Genomic DNA, 14,105 nt, shown 5'->3' on the forward strand with positions numbered 1-14,105 from the left:
AATCCCAGCACTGAGGAAGCTAAAACAGAAGATCACTACAAGTCTGAGAACTGCATAGTGAGACCCTGTACCAAATAAGTAAATAAGTAATTTCTTTTAAAAATGTTATGCTTCTGGGATTCTCTTTTTTCATCAGTTTATCATGAATGTTTCTGTTTGGAAGAGGGCTCCTACTGGCCTAGTAAGAGACTAAGCATCGAGATGAAAACCACTGGTGGCACACAACTGTAATACCATATAGGCGATTCAGGCAGGAAAATAACAAGTTTGAGGCCAGGCTGGACAACTAAGTGAGACTTCATCTCAAAATAAAAAGGCCTAGGGGGTAGCTCAATGATAAGGCTCTGGGTTCAAAAGTATGTATCGGGGGGTAACTTTGGAATAGAGAAGCCTACAAGAGCCATGCCAGTTGATAAAAAATCAGCAATAGGACAAATCCAAACCCCATACCTAATGTGACAACAACAGCACCACTCTGTGTTATTCCTGCTGACGAGGCATGATATAAATCTATGCACAAAGGCACAACAGATAAACCCCAACTCAGGGATATTCTTTAAAAAAAAAACTGGCCTGTAACCTCTGAAAGTGGCAAGGCCACCAAAGTAAAAAATGTCAAACTAAAGGGGCCCCCAACTGTTCCAGATTAAAGAAGACTACAGACTATAATTAAATATGTGTGGTTCTGAACTGGGTCTTTTTGCTACAGAGAACTGCAGAAGGACAATGAGATCTGAGGATAACAGTAATGTATCATTGCTAATTTGTTTATGTTGATGGCTGTTTTAGTTAGATAGGACTGTCCTTACTTGCAGAAAGTACCTGTGAAATATTTTGGGGTGATAGGGCATCAGGTCAGCAACTTTCACAGAAAAGTGCTGTTTGTACCTATAAAGTCCAGTTTTTCTGTAAGTCTGTGATTCTTTCAAAGTAAAAAATAGAAGACAAAACCAGGTCCAACTGGGCCACATAGTGAGTTCAAGACCAGTCTGAACTACATAGCAAGATCCTGTCTCAAAACTCAACAAAAGAAAAAGTATAGGTCAAGTATTCCTTGTCCAAAAAATGTGAAACCACAAAGTACTGAAATTTCAGAGTTGTTCATATTTTGGAATATCAGACATAGATTTTACAGGTTAAGCATCCTGATCTAAAAATTCAAAACTTAAAATGTTCAAAGTATGTTGTGTATCACCACAACTCAATTTTTAAAACAAAGAAAGATAATCATGATTTTAGAAGGGAAAGGCACTTGGAGGAATCAAGTTATACTTCATCTTAAAATCTGTACCTCAACTCTAAGACTACATATTAAATTGTGTAATCAGAATGACCACCTCTTAATTTTTCAGAGACCAGGATACCAAAGTAGGCTTAATTTAGATCTTAACACAACAGCACCAGATAACATTGTCTTAAACACCCATTCTACATTGTTTTGAAAAATGCTCTTAGAGTAAATGATTAAAGCACTGGATACTGCCCTAATCTAAATGCAGTACAGCCCACTTATCTACATCTTAAGCCTGCGCTGTCCATGAGGTAGGCATTAGTCACACGAAGCTACACAAATGTGGCCAGTCCCACTTGGTATGTGCTTAAAACATGAATTACACAAAATGTTGAACAGTTTAGTACCAAAATTATGTGAAATATATTATGTCTTGTGAGTTACATGTTGAAATGATCATATTTTGGATATACTGGGTTAAATAATTATTCAAATTACTTAAATGACATTAAAATTAATTCTACCAGTTTATTATTCTTTAGTGTGGTACGAGAAAATTATACATCATATACGTGACTCACATTATATACAGTACATTTGTTTGTTTGTTTTCCAGTGTCGGAGATCAAGCCCAGGTCTTTACACATGAAAAGGAGACACTCTTCACATTATATCCCAAGTGATGCTGCTGCCTCTGACCATTTGTGAAGGGGCAGAATTGTGCAAAGAAACTATGAAAGTGAACGCTGACACACTTCCCAGAAGGTTGAAATGTATCTAAGCCCAGATTAACCTTCAAAATCTAATCTTTTAAGGGCTAATCTCTACCTATCTCTTTACACTCCATTCAGCGTCAAGAAAGTACAATGTGTTAGTACCTGAAACTCCGAGGTGCTGTTCCGCAGCTGGCTCACATTTGGTAAGGAGCCTCCATGGTACTGTGTGAGGCGCAGTTGCTGAAGCTTCTGAAACTGAACCTGGAAACAAAGTCATTTCAAGAATGTTCAGAGATGACAGCAGCAGTCTGAAAGATGTATCAAAGTGCAGTACTCTTAGTGGAATGGTTCAAGAATGCAAGTCTTGGTTTCTCTCTTTCTTTCTTTCTTTCTTTCTTTCTTTCTTTCTTTCTTTCTTTCTTTCTTTCTTTCTTTCTTTCTTTTCAGTACCAGGGATGAACTCAGGACCTAGCCCTTGCCAGGCAAGAACTTATTCCACTGAGCTATATCCCCAGCCATTGGTTTCAATTTCTTTTCTACTTAAATGATCATAACCTTCAGATTTTCAGTGCTTTTTTTTTTTTTTTTTTTAAGACAGGGTCTTGTTGTGTAGTTCAGGCTGGCCTTGAGTTCACTATGTAGCCCAGGCTGGCCTCAACTCCTGCCCCAGCCTCCCAAGTGCTGGAATTACAGGTGTGTGCCACTCTGCCCAGCTCAGGCACAATCTTTAATAAGGCAAAATCTCTTACGCTAGGAATGCAGCTTAGTAGTAGAGCACTCCCCAGGGATGTGTGATGTGATTTATGCCCTAGGTTCAATCCTCAGTACTTCCAAAACCAAAGGATTTCTTTTTCTTTTTTTTTTTAATTTTGTTCTTTTTTTTTTAAAGACAATAAAAAATAGCAACAAAAACATAAGAAATATTACAGAATTTCACTGAACAAGATGATAGGAGGGCCGGCCAAATAGCTCAGCAGATTAAAGCACCTGCTTAGGCAGGCACAGGGGTTGGGGGTTTAATCTCCATGCCTGAGGTGCTGGCCCTGCCCCCAGGGCGCACTGAGCAATTGAGACTGGGCATGGTGGTGCGCGCCTATTATCCCAGCACTCAGAGGCTGTAAATGAGTGGATCACTGCAAGTCAGATCTCCGCAGTGAGACCCTGTACACCCTGTACACTTTGTCCTAAATACAAAAAAAAAAAAAAAAAAGCAAGAAACAATCTGAGGAACAGGATCTCAAGATAAATCCTAAAGGGATTTCACTGATCTTATCAGACCCAAAAGCTACAACTCTTGTTGCATAGGTCCTGCTTTACCTTGGTCTTAACCATCCAGCAGAAAAGTATAAAAATGATATATAAGAAGTAAAGCCATGCTGTTATGTTGAGCTATAGGGGACTCAGGTCAACAATTTCTGACATTGCCAGTGAAGTGGAAGACCCAATACTATTAGGGACTAATGAACTCTTTTGGATTATTTTGCTGAGTTAACACACCTATAATCAAATAACGGAACTTAACAAAAAAGGGTATACAGATGAATGTCCATTTTGTATCTGTGTATTCAAGGTGGTTGGGATAGATATATAGTTACATTCTCTTAATGAATAGAGTGATTTGTTCTAAGGGTGTTTGTAGATAGGATATCATGTCTGCATCTTGTAGAGCAATTAACCACTGGGAGGAATGTATGCAATGTGTTAATTATTGAAACTGTCCTACCAATTTGATTTGGAAAAAAAAAAAGTGAAATGATTTGTGATCTTAGATTACAACTGTTGTTTGGTTTTTACTTTATGGTTTTCATTCTTAAAAATTAAATTCATACAAAGGATTTCTTTAAAAAAACAACAACAACAACAACAACAGCTAGGGGCTGGGGAGACAGCTCAGTGGAATAAGCGCTTCCCTGGCAAGCACAAGGGCCTGAATTCAATCCCTGGTTCTGAAAACAAAAAACAAAAAACAAAAAAACTATGCTAAGATTTCAACTCTAGCAGATTAACTATTTTACTTCTCCATGATCTTGGGGGCTTGAGCATTAGCTTGGCTGTTTAAAGCACCTGGTTGGTAAACTCAGTCTGATGCAGGGGACCATGGTTTGATCCCCAGCTCCACATTCCACACTAGACCCACCCTTAACGCAGCCTGAGCCTTAAGCCAGCCAAAAAAAAAAGAATCCCTCCATGATCTTTCCCACTGTCCATTTATGATTACTTGTAATAACAGCATACTTGAGATCATAACATAGGAAGCATCTTGCCTGTTTACATTGTAAGCCTTCTCAATGTGATTATATAATTGCTTTTAATGGCTACAATAACTTTCTTCTTCAGAATTACTTACTCAGAGCACATTCCAAAGACAGATTATCTCTGGTTATGGGCTTTTTTTGAAGGAGGCAGAGTCCACAGGTATAAAATGGTATCCCACTGATTTAATAAGTCTTTCTTCTCTAAGTTCTTCATTGGTTCATTTTTCAAAAGCCAGTAATCTGGTAATAGTTCTTATAAACCCCAAAGTGGTCCAGTCTGGCCTTTACGAATTTTATTTCTAAGATGAATTAGCTCTGCAGTTACATCGCCCTTTGCTGCCAGAGTTCCTACAGAGAAGAAGGTCCGGAGGGGTGCCCCCAAAGCTTACTCTCACCCTTTCAGTCCTCCATCTTTGTCTAATAAGAACAAAACCACCCAATGTGAGCGCCAGGATGGACCCTGCAATGTCAGCAGTGCTTTGCCCACTTCAATCCTAATCTTCCCAAATACACAAAAAGACTACAAACCAACGTGCTGTTGAGTTTATGAAATGAAATGTTCTGTGTTTTTTAACATTTATGATGAAAATTTCAAGCATATAGCAAATAGAGATGACTACAATGAAACCCCAGCTATCCAACTTCCTGCTTTAATAATCACTAACTCAGGCCCAATCTTGTTTCACCTTTACCCCCTCCATTACCCACAGAGCACCACTGAAAGAAATCCCAGACATGGCATCACTCTACATATTCAATAAGCATCACCAAAAGACAAGAACTTGGGTCTGTTTGGAAGATTTAAAGCCATACCCAAAAAAAAAAAAAAAAAAAAAAAAATCCTTCTGCCCTTTTGGGGGTCTGCCCCTTAGCTCAGTTCTTTAAGTGGCTGCTTCAACAAAGCATTCAGGCTCAGGTTGCTGTGGTTCAATCCCCACAACTCCAGTCAGCCAAACCTGCCCTGAAGGCATCCGGAGGAAAAAAAAAAAAATCCTAAAGCTATACAAAGCTCTTTGGTGTCTTTAACTTCCTTACACCCATGATATTTGACCTCTCAAACACACACACTGGGAGACAGTTACATTAATCAAAACCCAGATCTCAGAATCAAATATGAGAACACAGTGAGCTTTTCCATCTAAGAACTGAATCATAAGAAGTTATCTCCACTTCCAATTTTAACATTCTAAAAGAACGTATCAGAAGCATTTGACTATCCTTCAAATTCTCTAGACAAAATTTTCAACCACTATGATCTGAGGTCTTTGATTCTAGCTGGATGTGGTAACACATTCTTTTTTTTGGAACCAGGGCTTGAACTCAGGCCCTTGCGCTTGCCAGGGAAGCGCTTATTCCACTGAGCCATCTCCCCAGCCCTACATTCTTACAATTTTAGCATTCTGATGGCTGAGGCAGGAAGATCACAGGTTCAAGCCCGGCCTGTGCAGCTTAAGTGACTTAGCAAGATGCTGTCTCAATAAATAAATAAATAAATAAATAAATAAATAAATAAATAAATTTTAAAGGAATGAGGATATAGTTCAGTGCAAAAGCCCCAAGTTCAAGTCCTAGTACCATACAACTTACTCACTTATACAAAACTGAACTATGTGTCAGGTATTAACCCAGGTACTAGCAAACTAAGAGGAACACATGCCACACTCCCACCTTGAGAGAGCTGTCACAAAGCCTGCCCCAAACTCAATTCTAACTCCATCTGGGGACTTACCTTCCCCTATGCCTGGCACTATTCTATCTCCCAAGGGCCCAAGTCCAGGGTTTTCAGGGCCTGTTGCACTAGAAAGAAAGAAAAGAGAGGGAAAAAGGAAAGGGGGGGGGAGAGGGGAAGGAGGGAGGGAGGAGGGAAAGGGGAAGGGAGGGATGGAGGGAGAGAAGGGTAGACAGAAAGAGAGAGGGAGAGAGGGAGCAGAGGTAGGGGGAGGGACAGGGAAGGGAGAAGGAGGGAGGAGAGAGGGAGGAGGAGAGAGGGGGGGAGAGAGGGAGGGGGCAGAGAGGGAGGGGAGGAGGGCAGAGAGGGAGGGGGGAGAGAAGGAGGGGAAGAGGAGAGAGAGGGAGGGGGGAGAGAGGGAGTGGAGAAAGGGAGGAGAGAGGGAGACCCTGCCCCTGGGGTGTGCTGCTGATACAGTGATTGAGGCTGGGTGTGGTGGCGCCCACCTGTAAAACCAGCTCTTAGGAGGCTGTAAACAGGCGGATCACCGAGTGTGATCTAGTAGTGAGACCCTGAACACCCTGTAGACCCTTACCTAAAATACAAAATAAATAAATAGATAAAAATTGCAATTTCAAACCAGGTGTGGTGGTGGCGCATGTATACAATCCCAACACTCTGGGAGGCTGAGGCAGGAAGACCCCAATTTAAGGAAAACATGGGCAATTTAGGGACTTAGAAAGAATCTGTCTCGAAATTAAGAATAATATATACTGAGTGGCCGGGGTTCAATCCCCTGCCCTGCCCCTGTGATTGAGACTGGGCGTGGTGGCGCTCACACATAATCCCAGCTCTTGGGAGGCTGAACACAGGCGGATCACTATGAGTCCAATCTATGTAGTGAGACCCTGTAAACCCTGTCCTAAAAAAAAAAAAAAAAAAAAAAAAGACCTAGACCTATAGCTCAGTGTGCTGGGATTGCAGGCTTGTACCACCACACCCAACTACTGCAGCTCAGTGTGAAGGCCCTGAGTTCAAGCCTCAGTATTACCAAGAAGTTGTTTGTTAATTTTAAAAAGAAGGAGACTGCCTGAGCACAGTGGTGTACCCACGTAACCCCAGCTAGTCAGGAGGTTGCGGCAGAAAGACTACACGTTCAAGGAAACCTGGGAAACTTAAGGATAATATTGTTAAATTTTCATTTTAAGAGCTGTTAAATTATACACCTATAATATTCAATAACGGAACTTAGAAAAAATGGGGTATACCGATGAATGTCCATTTTGTATCTGTGTATTCAAAGTGGTTAGGATAGATATATAGTTGCATTCTCTTAATGAATAGAATGATTTGATCTAATGGTGTTTGTAAATAAGATCTCAAGTCCGCATCTTGTACAGCAATTAACCACTAAGAAGAATATATGCAGTGTATTATTTGTTGAAACTGCACTTCTGATTTGATTTGAAATCAATTTTCAATTGATTTCTGTTTATCAATAAAATTTTGAAGAAAAAAAAAAAGAGCTGTTAAATTAACCGGGCCTAAAACTTATGATCTAAACTTGTGGACTAAGACTTATGATATTCCTACCTTAGGCTCCCAAGTAGCAGGGACTACAGAAGTGTGCCACCACACCGTATGGTTTTTGGGGGGCTGGGGAGATAACTCAGCAGAATAAGCGCTTGCCTGACAAGCACAAAGGCCTGAGTTCAATCCTTGGTTCTACCAAAAAACAAAACAAAACAAAAAAACTTACGATTTTTTTTTTTTTTTTTTTTTTTTTTTGAGGGGGGAACAGGGTCTCACTATGTAGTATAGTTTAGGCGAGCCTGAAATTTATATTGATCCTCCTGCCTCAGCTTCCCAAGTGCTGGGATTACAAGCAAATGTCAACATGCCTGGCTGTAATTTTTAAATTAGTTAAATTGACTTAAATTAATTGATTTCAAGATAAAGCTACAGTAATCTAGATGGTGTGTTGGTGTTATCTATACATCAATGGAACAGAAAAAAGGAGTCTAAAAATAGACCCAAAAATACATACCCAGCTGGTTTTCCACAGCAGTTCAATGCGTACAGCAATGTCTTTTCAACAAATGCTGCTGATACGATTGGAGATTCTTAAGATGTAAAAGTAGCTGTGTATATAAGCATTTGGGTGACGGCCAGATCTGAGCCCCAGTTCTGCCACTTACAAGTCATACAAATGTATCTCTCCAAGTCTCAAATTAGAGAAATTCTAAAGTTGTGTGAGGTGGCACATACTTGTAACCACATCACTCAGGAGGATGAGGTAGGAGGATCGATGCATGTTGGAGATTGGTCTGGAATACACAGTGAATACAAAGACAGACTAAACTATGTAGTGAAAACTTGCCCCTAAAAGAATAAAAATCGGGAAATCCTAGAAATGTACACAAGGTCATCTTGAGGGCTACATGAGATAAGACAGTGCCTGGCAGAGGGAGAGCACTCCATATTCAGCCCAGATCCAATACTTTTCTCACTCTTCCTCTCCACGGTTCTCGCTATCCCACAAGATCTCTGCTGCTTGTGTTAAAGGTTTCCCACACTGTCCAGCCAAATCAGTGATCTAGGCAGGTGCATTGAGTTTGTGCTTCTCATCACAAGTGCCACATCTGTCACCATCTCCTCCTGCCCACTCCTCAGCCTGACAAACTACTCCCTACCAGCATCCTGTGAATGCAATGGCCCCGCCAAAGTCACCAGGGACCCAAAGAACACCTCTAACCATGGCAGACCAAGTTGGCAGCACCAGGCTTGGTGGCTGAGTGGCTCCACATGCTCCCTCTCCACATTATCCCCTGGCTTCTTACTCCTCTACCTGCCCTTGAAATTAGGGGCTTCCCAGCAGCAAAACTGACTCCCAGGCCTGCAGCTGATAGGTAGGAAGTAAGAAAAACACTCTGAAACCACTATGCGAACAGCCACAGCAGCAGGGGGACTGGCATGCTGAAGGCCACACACACAGCCCTCTCATGAGACAGCCACTCTGCAGGTCCAGGCTGTGGCTGCAGAGCAGAGATGGGGCAGTGCTGCTGAATGATCTCACGGAAAGAGCTCCAGCTGCTTTCCTTGCATAACATAGGACCATCTAAAGGTGTCTTTTCTCATTAAATGACTTCCACACTAGACCTTAAAACCTGTCAGAAGATTGCTCTGCTCGCTTGCTACTACTATATGCCAAGTGTCCATCAGAACCCTGGGCACACAAGACAGGCTTCACATTTGCCAAACAAGCTAATAACACCTTTGAAGGAAAGCACCATGTCTTCACCCTCTAAATACACACACACACACACACACACACACACACACACTTACCTCACTGAATACATAGGTGACACTCAAGTACTCAAAACCTGACAGCCTCTTCCCAGGCTCACCTGCCCCCACAATCACCCTCTCCTTACCACCCAGTGTCACTGAGTAACCCTTGAAACACACCCTCCCCAAGAATTGCCCCGCTGCATCCTGAACCTCTACAATCAGGATGAAAAAATTCTCCAATATCTGGTCTACCGGGGCTGGAGAGATGGCTCAGTGGTCTAAGGCACCTACTTAGAACAAGCTTGGCAAAGCATCAGGGACCGCGGTTCAATCCCCCAGCACCACATGCCAGCCAGCCCGCCCCCTGGTGGGCTGAGCTGGCCACACACACACACCACACACTCTCTCTCTCTCTCTCTCTCTCTCTCTCTCTCTCTCTCTCTCTCTCTCAAATAAATAAAAAATAAAAATTTAAAAAAAAAAAGTATCTGGTCTACCTCCCTTACAGGATAAACAGGAATTGAGTCCAAGTCTAAGGTTTGGCTGTGACAACGCAGAGAAGGACTTAAAGTTTAACAAAAGACTCAGAGATGAAAGAGGTCCTAGATCCATGAGTGATATCTGTACAGTACGCAGGTTGGTAAGGATGAGTCTATACACTGGTCATGCGATTATGAAGAATGAGCTAAATGGAATCTTTTCTAGTTGGGATCTTTTTATTTTTGTTTGCTTTCTGGTTTCTGTTTTTGTTTTTTGAGACTGGACCTCACTACACAGTCCATGCTGGCCTCAAACTTATTACCCTCCAGCTTCAGCCTCTTGAATGCTGGTATTACCAGGATTACAAGCACTACCCTGCCCAGCTCTGTTGGGATCTTTAGATACTTGGAAGTTCATACACACGTTTGGGGACCTAAAAGCTCTGTATAAGAAATGTTTCAACTTTGTGATTTTGTTATTAAAATAAACCTAAAAGATCCATTTTTCATATTATTAATTTGAAATTAGTGCATTTGTAACTGAGTACATTTTATACATGTTTTATGGTTATATTACAGCTTTAATCAAAGCCCCCCCCCTTTTTGAGCCAGGGTCTATATAATTCAGGCTGACCTTGAACTCAAGAAGTCTTCCTGTTTCAGCCTCCCAAGTACTCAGATTACAGCCATGTGTGAAGCACTCTATTTATAAGTTTATGTTTGAACATACTTACATAATATAATTATATTAATTTAGGGCTAAAAGTTATAAAAACTTGCCTTAAGAAGAGTTTGGCTGTATGGGGCCGGGGAGATGGCTCAGTGGAATAAGCGCTTCCCTAGCAAGTGCAAGGGTCTGAGTTCAATCCTCAGTTCCGCCAAAAAAAAAAAGAAGAGTTTGGCTGGATGCAGTGGCACACATCTGTAACTGCCACACTCAGGAGGCTGAGGTAGGAGGATTGCTGAAGTAGGAGGAATTCAGGCCCAGCCTGTACTATACCATGGGACCCCATCTTCTAAAACAAACAAACAAACAAACAAACAAAAAAGTCTGAATATTGTACCTTACTCATGTCTTCATCTATGAGGGATGTTTTTAAAGCAAATTCATGAATTAGATGAAAGACTGGACCAGCTCTAGGTACAGAGACACACACTAGTGCACGCATTCGTACAGAGACATTTGTATATAAACAATGTATCTAAACAACACATAACACAGGCCTCAACATTTATCTTGAGCTATAACCCACCCACTCTTGTCCATGTGCTCTGAGCCAGTCAAATTCATACCTCAGTCCATCCAGGGTCACAACCCTAAATGCCTATGGATGCCAAATTGGCAATGAGCGAAGCTGACAGGGCAGAAGAAAAAATACTTTGAAATCTTTAGTTTTCTGTATTATTTTTTCTCAGCATTTATCCGTATCTTTTTTTGATCCGTCTATGTATTTTCTCAGCCCATTAGCCAGTACACTGTTTCCTGAACTCCACTAAAAGAAAACATCACCATAAATTTGATAAAAGGCCTCCCTGTGGGGGACTGTGACGTGGGGTGGCTGGAGCACCCCCACCAGGCTCCAGCCCGAGGTGCCACATAATAACTCAGGGGGAAAATGACCCGGCCTCCCAATGTTTAATATAAGTAAGTACATTTAAACTTTATGGGGAAATCTTCCAATTAAAAAATTCTGGCAACAGATTCAAAAAGTTTTTCCCAAACGATCTCATGGCCAAAAACAACACGCCTGTGGCTCCGGGAGCAGGGACCACGAGCTCGCAAGTCGCCCGCAGGTCTCCCGCGGGAATGTGCACCTCGTCCCGCTGCGAGGGTCCCCTGCCCTGGTCAGGTGCGGGACCGGCTGGCGCCTCAGGCGTCCTCCCTCAGGAACCCTCTCGGCAGCTGGCCACGCCACGCACCTTGTCACTTGTCACTAAGTAGCTGGTGTTGAACAAAGCGCCATGGACCTTCTATGGCAGCTCGGCTGGGTGAGAGGCGCGGCTGCCCCCGGCCCCGGGCCCCGCGAGGCGTCAGACCCCGCACAGATCTCCGCGCCCGGCTACGGCCTGGCGCCGACGGCGGGGGCGGGTGGGAGCGGCGCGCGCGTGCGGCCTCCGGGATCCACGGGCTCTTCAGGCTCCTCGCCTGGCCCTGGGCCGCCCGCGCCCGGCCCACGACCTCCCGCCCACCCGCGCGCGCCCGCCGGCCCTCACCCGCGACAGGGTGAGGTCAGTCATGAGCTGCTCGAAGGCCCGCGTCTCCTCGGCCTGCCGCTGCGTGTGCAGCGCGATCTTCTCGCTGAACTTCCGCGGGTTGGCGCTGCCCGAGCCCGGCGACGCGGCCATGGCGCAGCGCGCCGCTTGCAGGCGCGGGAGCGACAGGCGGGAGCCTGCGTCTCGGCCGCCGTCGGTGCGCAGGCCGTCCTGGCCGCCGCCCGGGCCCGTCGTCCAGCGCGACCCGGCAGAGGAGCCTCCGCTGCCCGAGAGCCAGCGAGCAGCCGGGAGCTGGCCAAGGCCCGCCCGGGCCGCCTCAGGCCCCGCCCCATGCCCGCCCTCCCCAGCGGAGGCCACGCCCCACTTTGGGCCCCGCCCGCGCGGAACCTGCGGCTCGAGAGTGCAGAGAGCTGCGGAACGCCGCGAAACGCCGCAGTCGCGGTGGGACTGAGGTCGCCCCTCACTGAGCACCTAACTGGGGGTGGCGTTGGGTTCTCGGGACTGAATTCCTTCGCCGTTGTTCAGGGACCTTGTGACCTCAGCCACCGATCTCCCCTTTTCAGACCATCCCGTCAGCGTCAATGTTAATATGCACCTGAGAGCCTGGTTGGCTGGGTCTAGATTTTGTAAATTAGAAAGTGCTAGAGACCCGCAGAAGTGTACAAAAAAACACTATTCCTAACATCAGCACCTCACTGCGGAGATTAAACCGCTGTGTAAACACCTCTTAGGGACTTGGGATAGAGCTGAGGGTGGGGCTCTTATCTAAGGCACAAGACCTTGGATTTAATCCCTGGCACTGCAAATAAATACATATTTAAAGGCGTTTTGCTGTATACCCTTGGGTTTATTAGACATAACTAAAGGCCCAGCCACATTCTTCTTTCTTAGAGAAGGTCGCTGTGCTCAGGTTGACGCATATCATTACTATTTTGTTTGTACTTTCATTACATATAATCTATGGAGCCAGCACTGCATATAGAAGACCCGACTTTGTGTTATACATTTTTATAATCTGAACAATTAATTTGAAGACAGCACTATGCAATACAACAAATACTGGCATATCATTTTGCTTTTTTTTTTTTTTTTCTGGTAGCCCTTATGCCCTTGTCTTCCTAGCCCTCATATCATTTTGTTAGTGAAATTCTGTATCATTCATAATTTTTTGTTTCAATACTATTTTTTACTCTTTAAAAAATAAAAAATACCAAAAATTTATAAAAGTGGGCCAAGTGCACATGGCTATGATCCCAGCACTCAGGAAGACTGAGGTAGGAAGATCACAAATTCAAGCCCAGCTTGGGTAACAAACTTAGTGAGAACATTTCTCAGAATAAAAAATAAAAAGGGGCTAGAGATGCAGCTCAGTGCAAAGGTGCCAGATTTGAGTCCACTACCACAAAAAGAAAGAAATAGGCCCTCGTGCTGGGTAATCTTTGCAACTTCTGCATTTGATATTATGTCAGTTTGTTTTAATTATTGGGTACCACTTTGTTATTTTTATGGCTTTCATGTATGCAAATAGCTGGATTATTCAGAAAATTGAATTTGAAAATATAGTTTATCTGTATCTAGGCTAGTTTAGATTTTATTAAAATTGGATTTGTCTCTATTGTACTTTTGTCCTATTTACTATACTTTTTCTCTATATTTTATTTTCTGCTTTTCTGTTACATTGTCTGCGTTCAGTTTCAGAGAACAGAATCTAAATAGTTCTTCTTTGAAAAGACTACAGGATCTAACATGGCTTAAGGACTTGTTTGGATGATTGAACGTTCAGGGTGACTTTACACCTTGGCTGTGGAACTCACAGCTACCAAAGGAGCTGCTCCCTCTTCTAAATCCAGGAAACCATCCCCTGAAATGGAAAGCAGTCACTAAACTTATGGCAAACTTCTGAACCACACAGGTGGAATAGTCTTCCTTTATCCACAGTGCTACTTCCCAAGGTTTCAATTACCCTCCATCAAATGCAGTCTGAAAGCACCAAGTGGGGCATTCAGAAATAAATAATCATAGGTTTTAAATTGCTCGTCATTGTGAATAGCATAATGAAATTTGTGCCATTCCATTCTGTGCTACTTAGGATGTGAATCATTGCTTTTCAGGGTATCCACACTGTATATACCACCTGCCTGTTAGTTACCTAGTAGCTGTCCCAGGTAGCAGGTCAACTGTCATAGTCTCACAAAGTTGATGTTCAGGTAAACTTTACTCAGTAAAAATCTTCAACCTGCATGAGTT

At 43.3% G+C, this 14,105-nt stretch overlaps 1 protein-coding gene across 3 annotated transcripts in view; it reads right to left on the reverse strand.

Annotated features, from left to right (window-relative positions):
• Positions 1–12,105, reverse strand: part of Crtc3 (CREB regulated transcription coactivator 3) — a 130,849-nt gene extending 118,744 nt beyond the window's left edge. For all 3 annotated transcript variants that reach the window (XR_002820243.1, XM_023710586.1, XM_004623317.2), the window contains exons 1-2: positions 11,859–12,105; positions 2,110–2,208 (exon numbers count right to left, since the gene is read on the reverse strand). Coding sequence is in view for 2 of the 3 variants with exons in the window: in XM_023710586.1 (XP_023566354.1) it covers positions 2,110–2,208; positions 11,859–11,990 (231 nt within the window). In the remaining variant the exon portion in view is untranslated. The remainder of the gene's footprint in view (positions 1–2,109; positions 2,209–11,858) is intronic.
• Positions 12,106–14,105: the final 2,000 nt, after the last annotated feature.

The sequence above is a fragment of the Octodon degus genome, unplaced genomic scaffold (assembly GCF_000260255.1).
Source record: "Octodon degus isolate 3935 unplaced genomic scaffold, OctDeg1.0 scaffold00002, whole genome shotgun sequence".
Classification (NCBI taxonomy): domain Eukaryota; kingdom Metazoa; phylum Chordata; class Mammalia; order Rodentia; family Octodontidae; genus Octodon; species Octodon degus.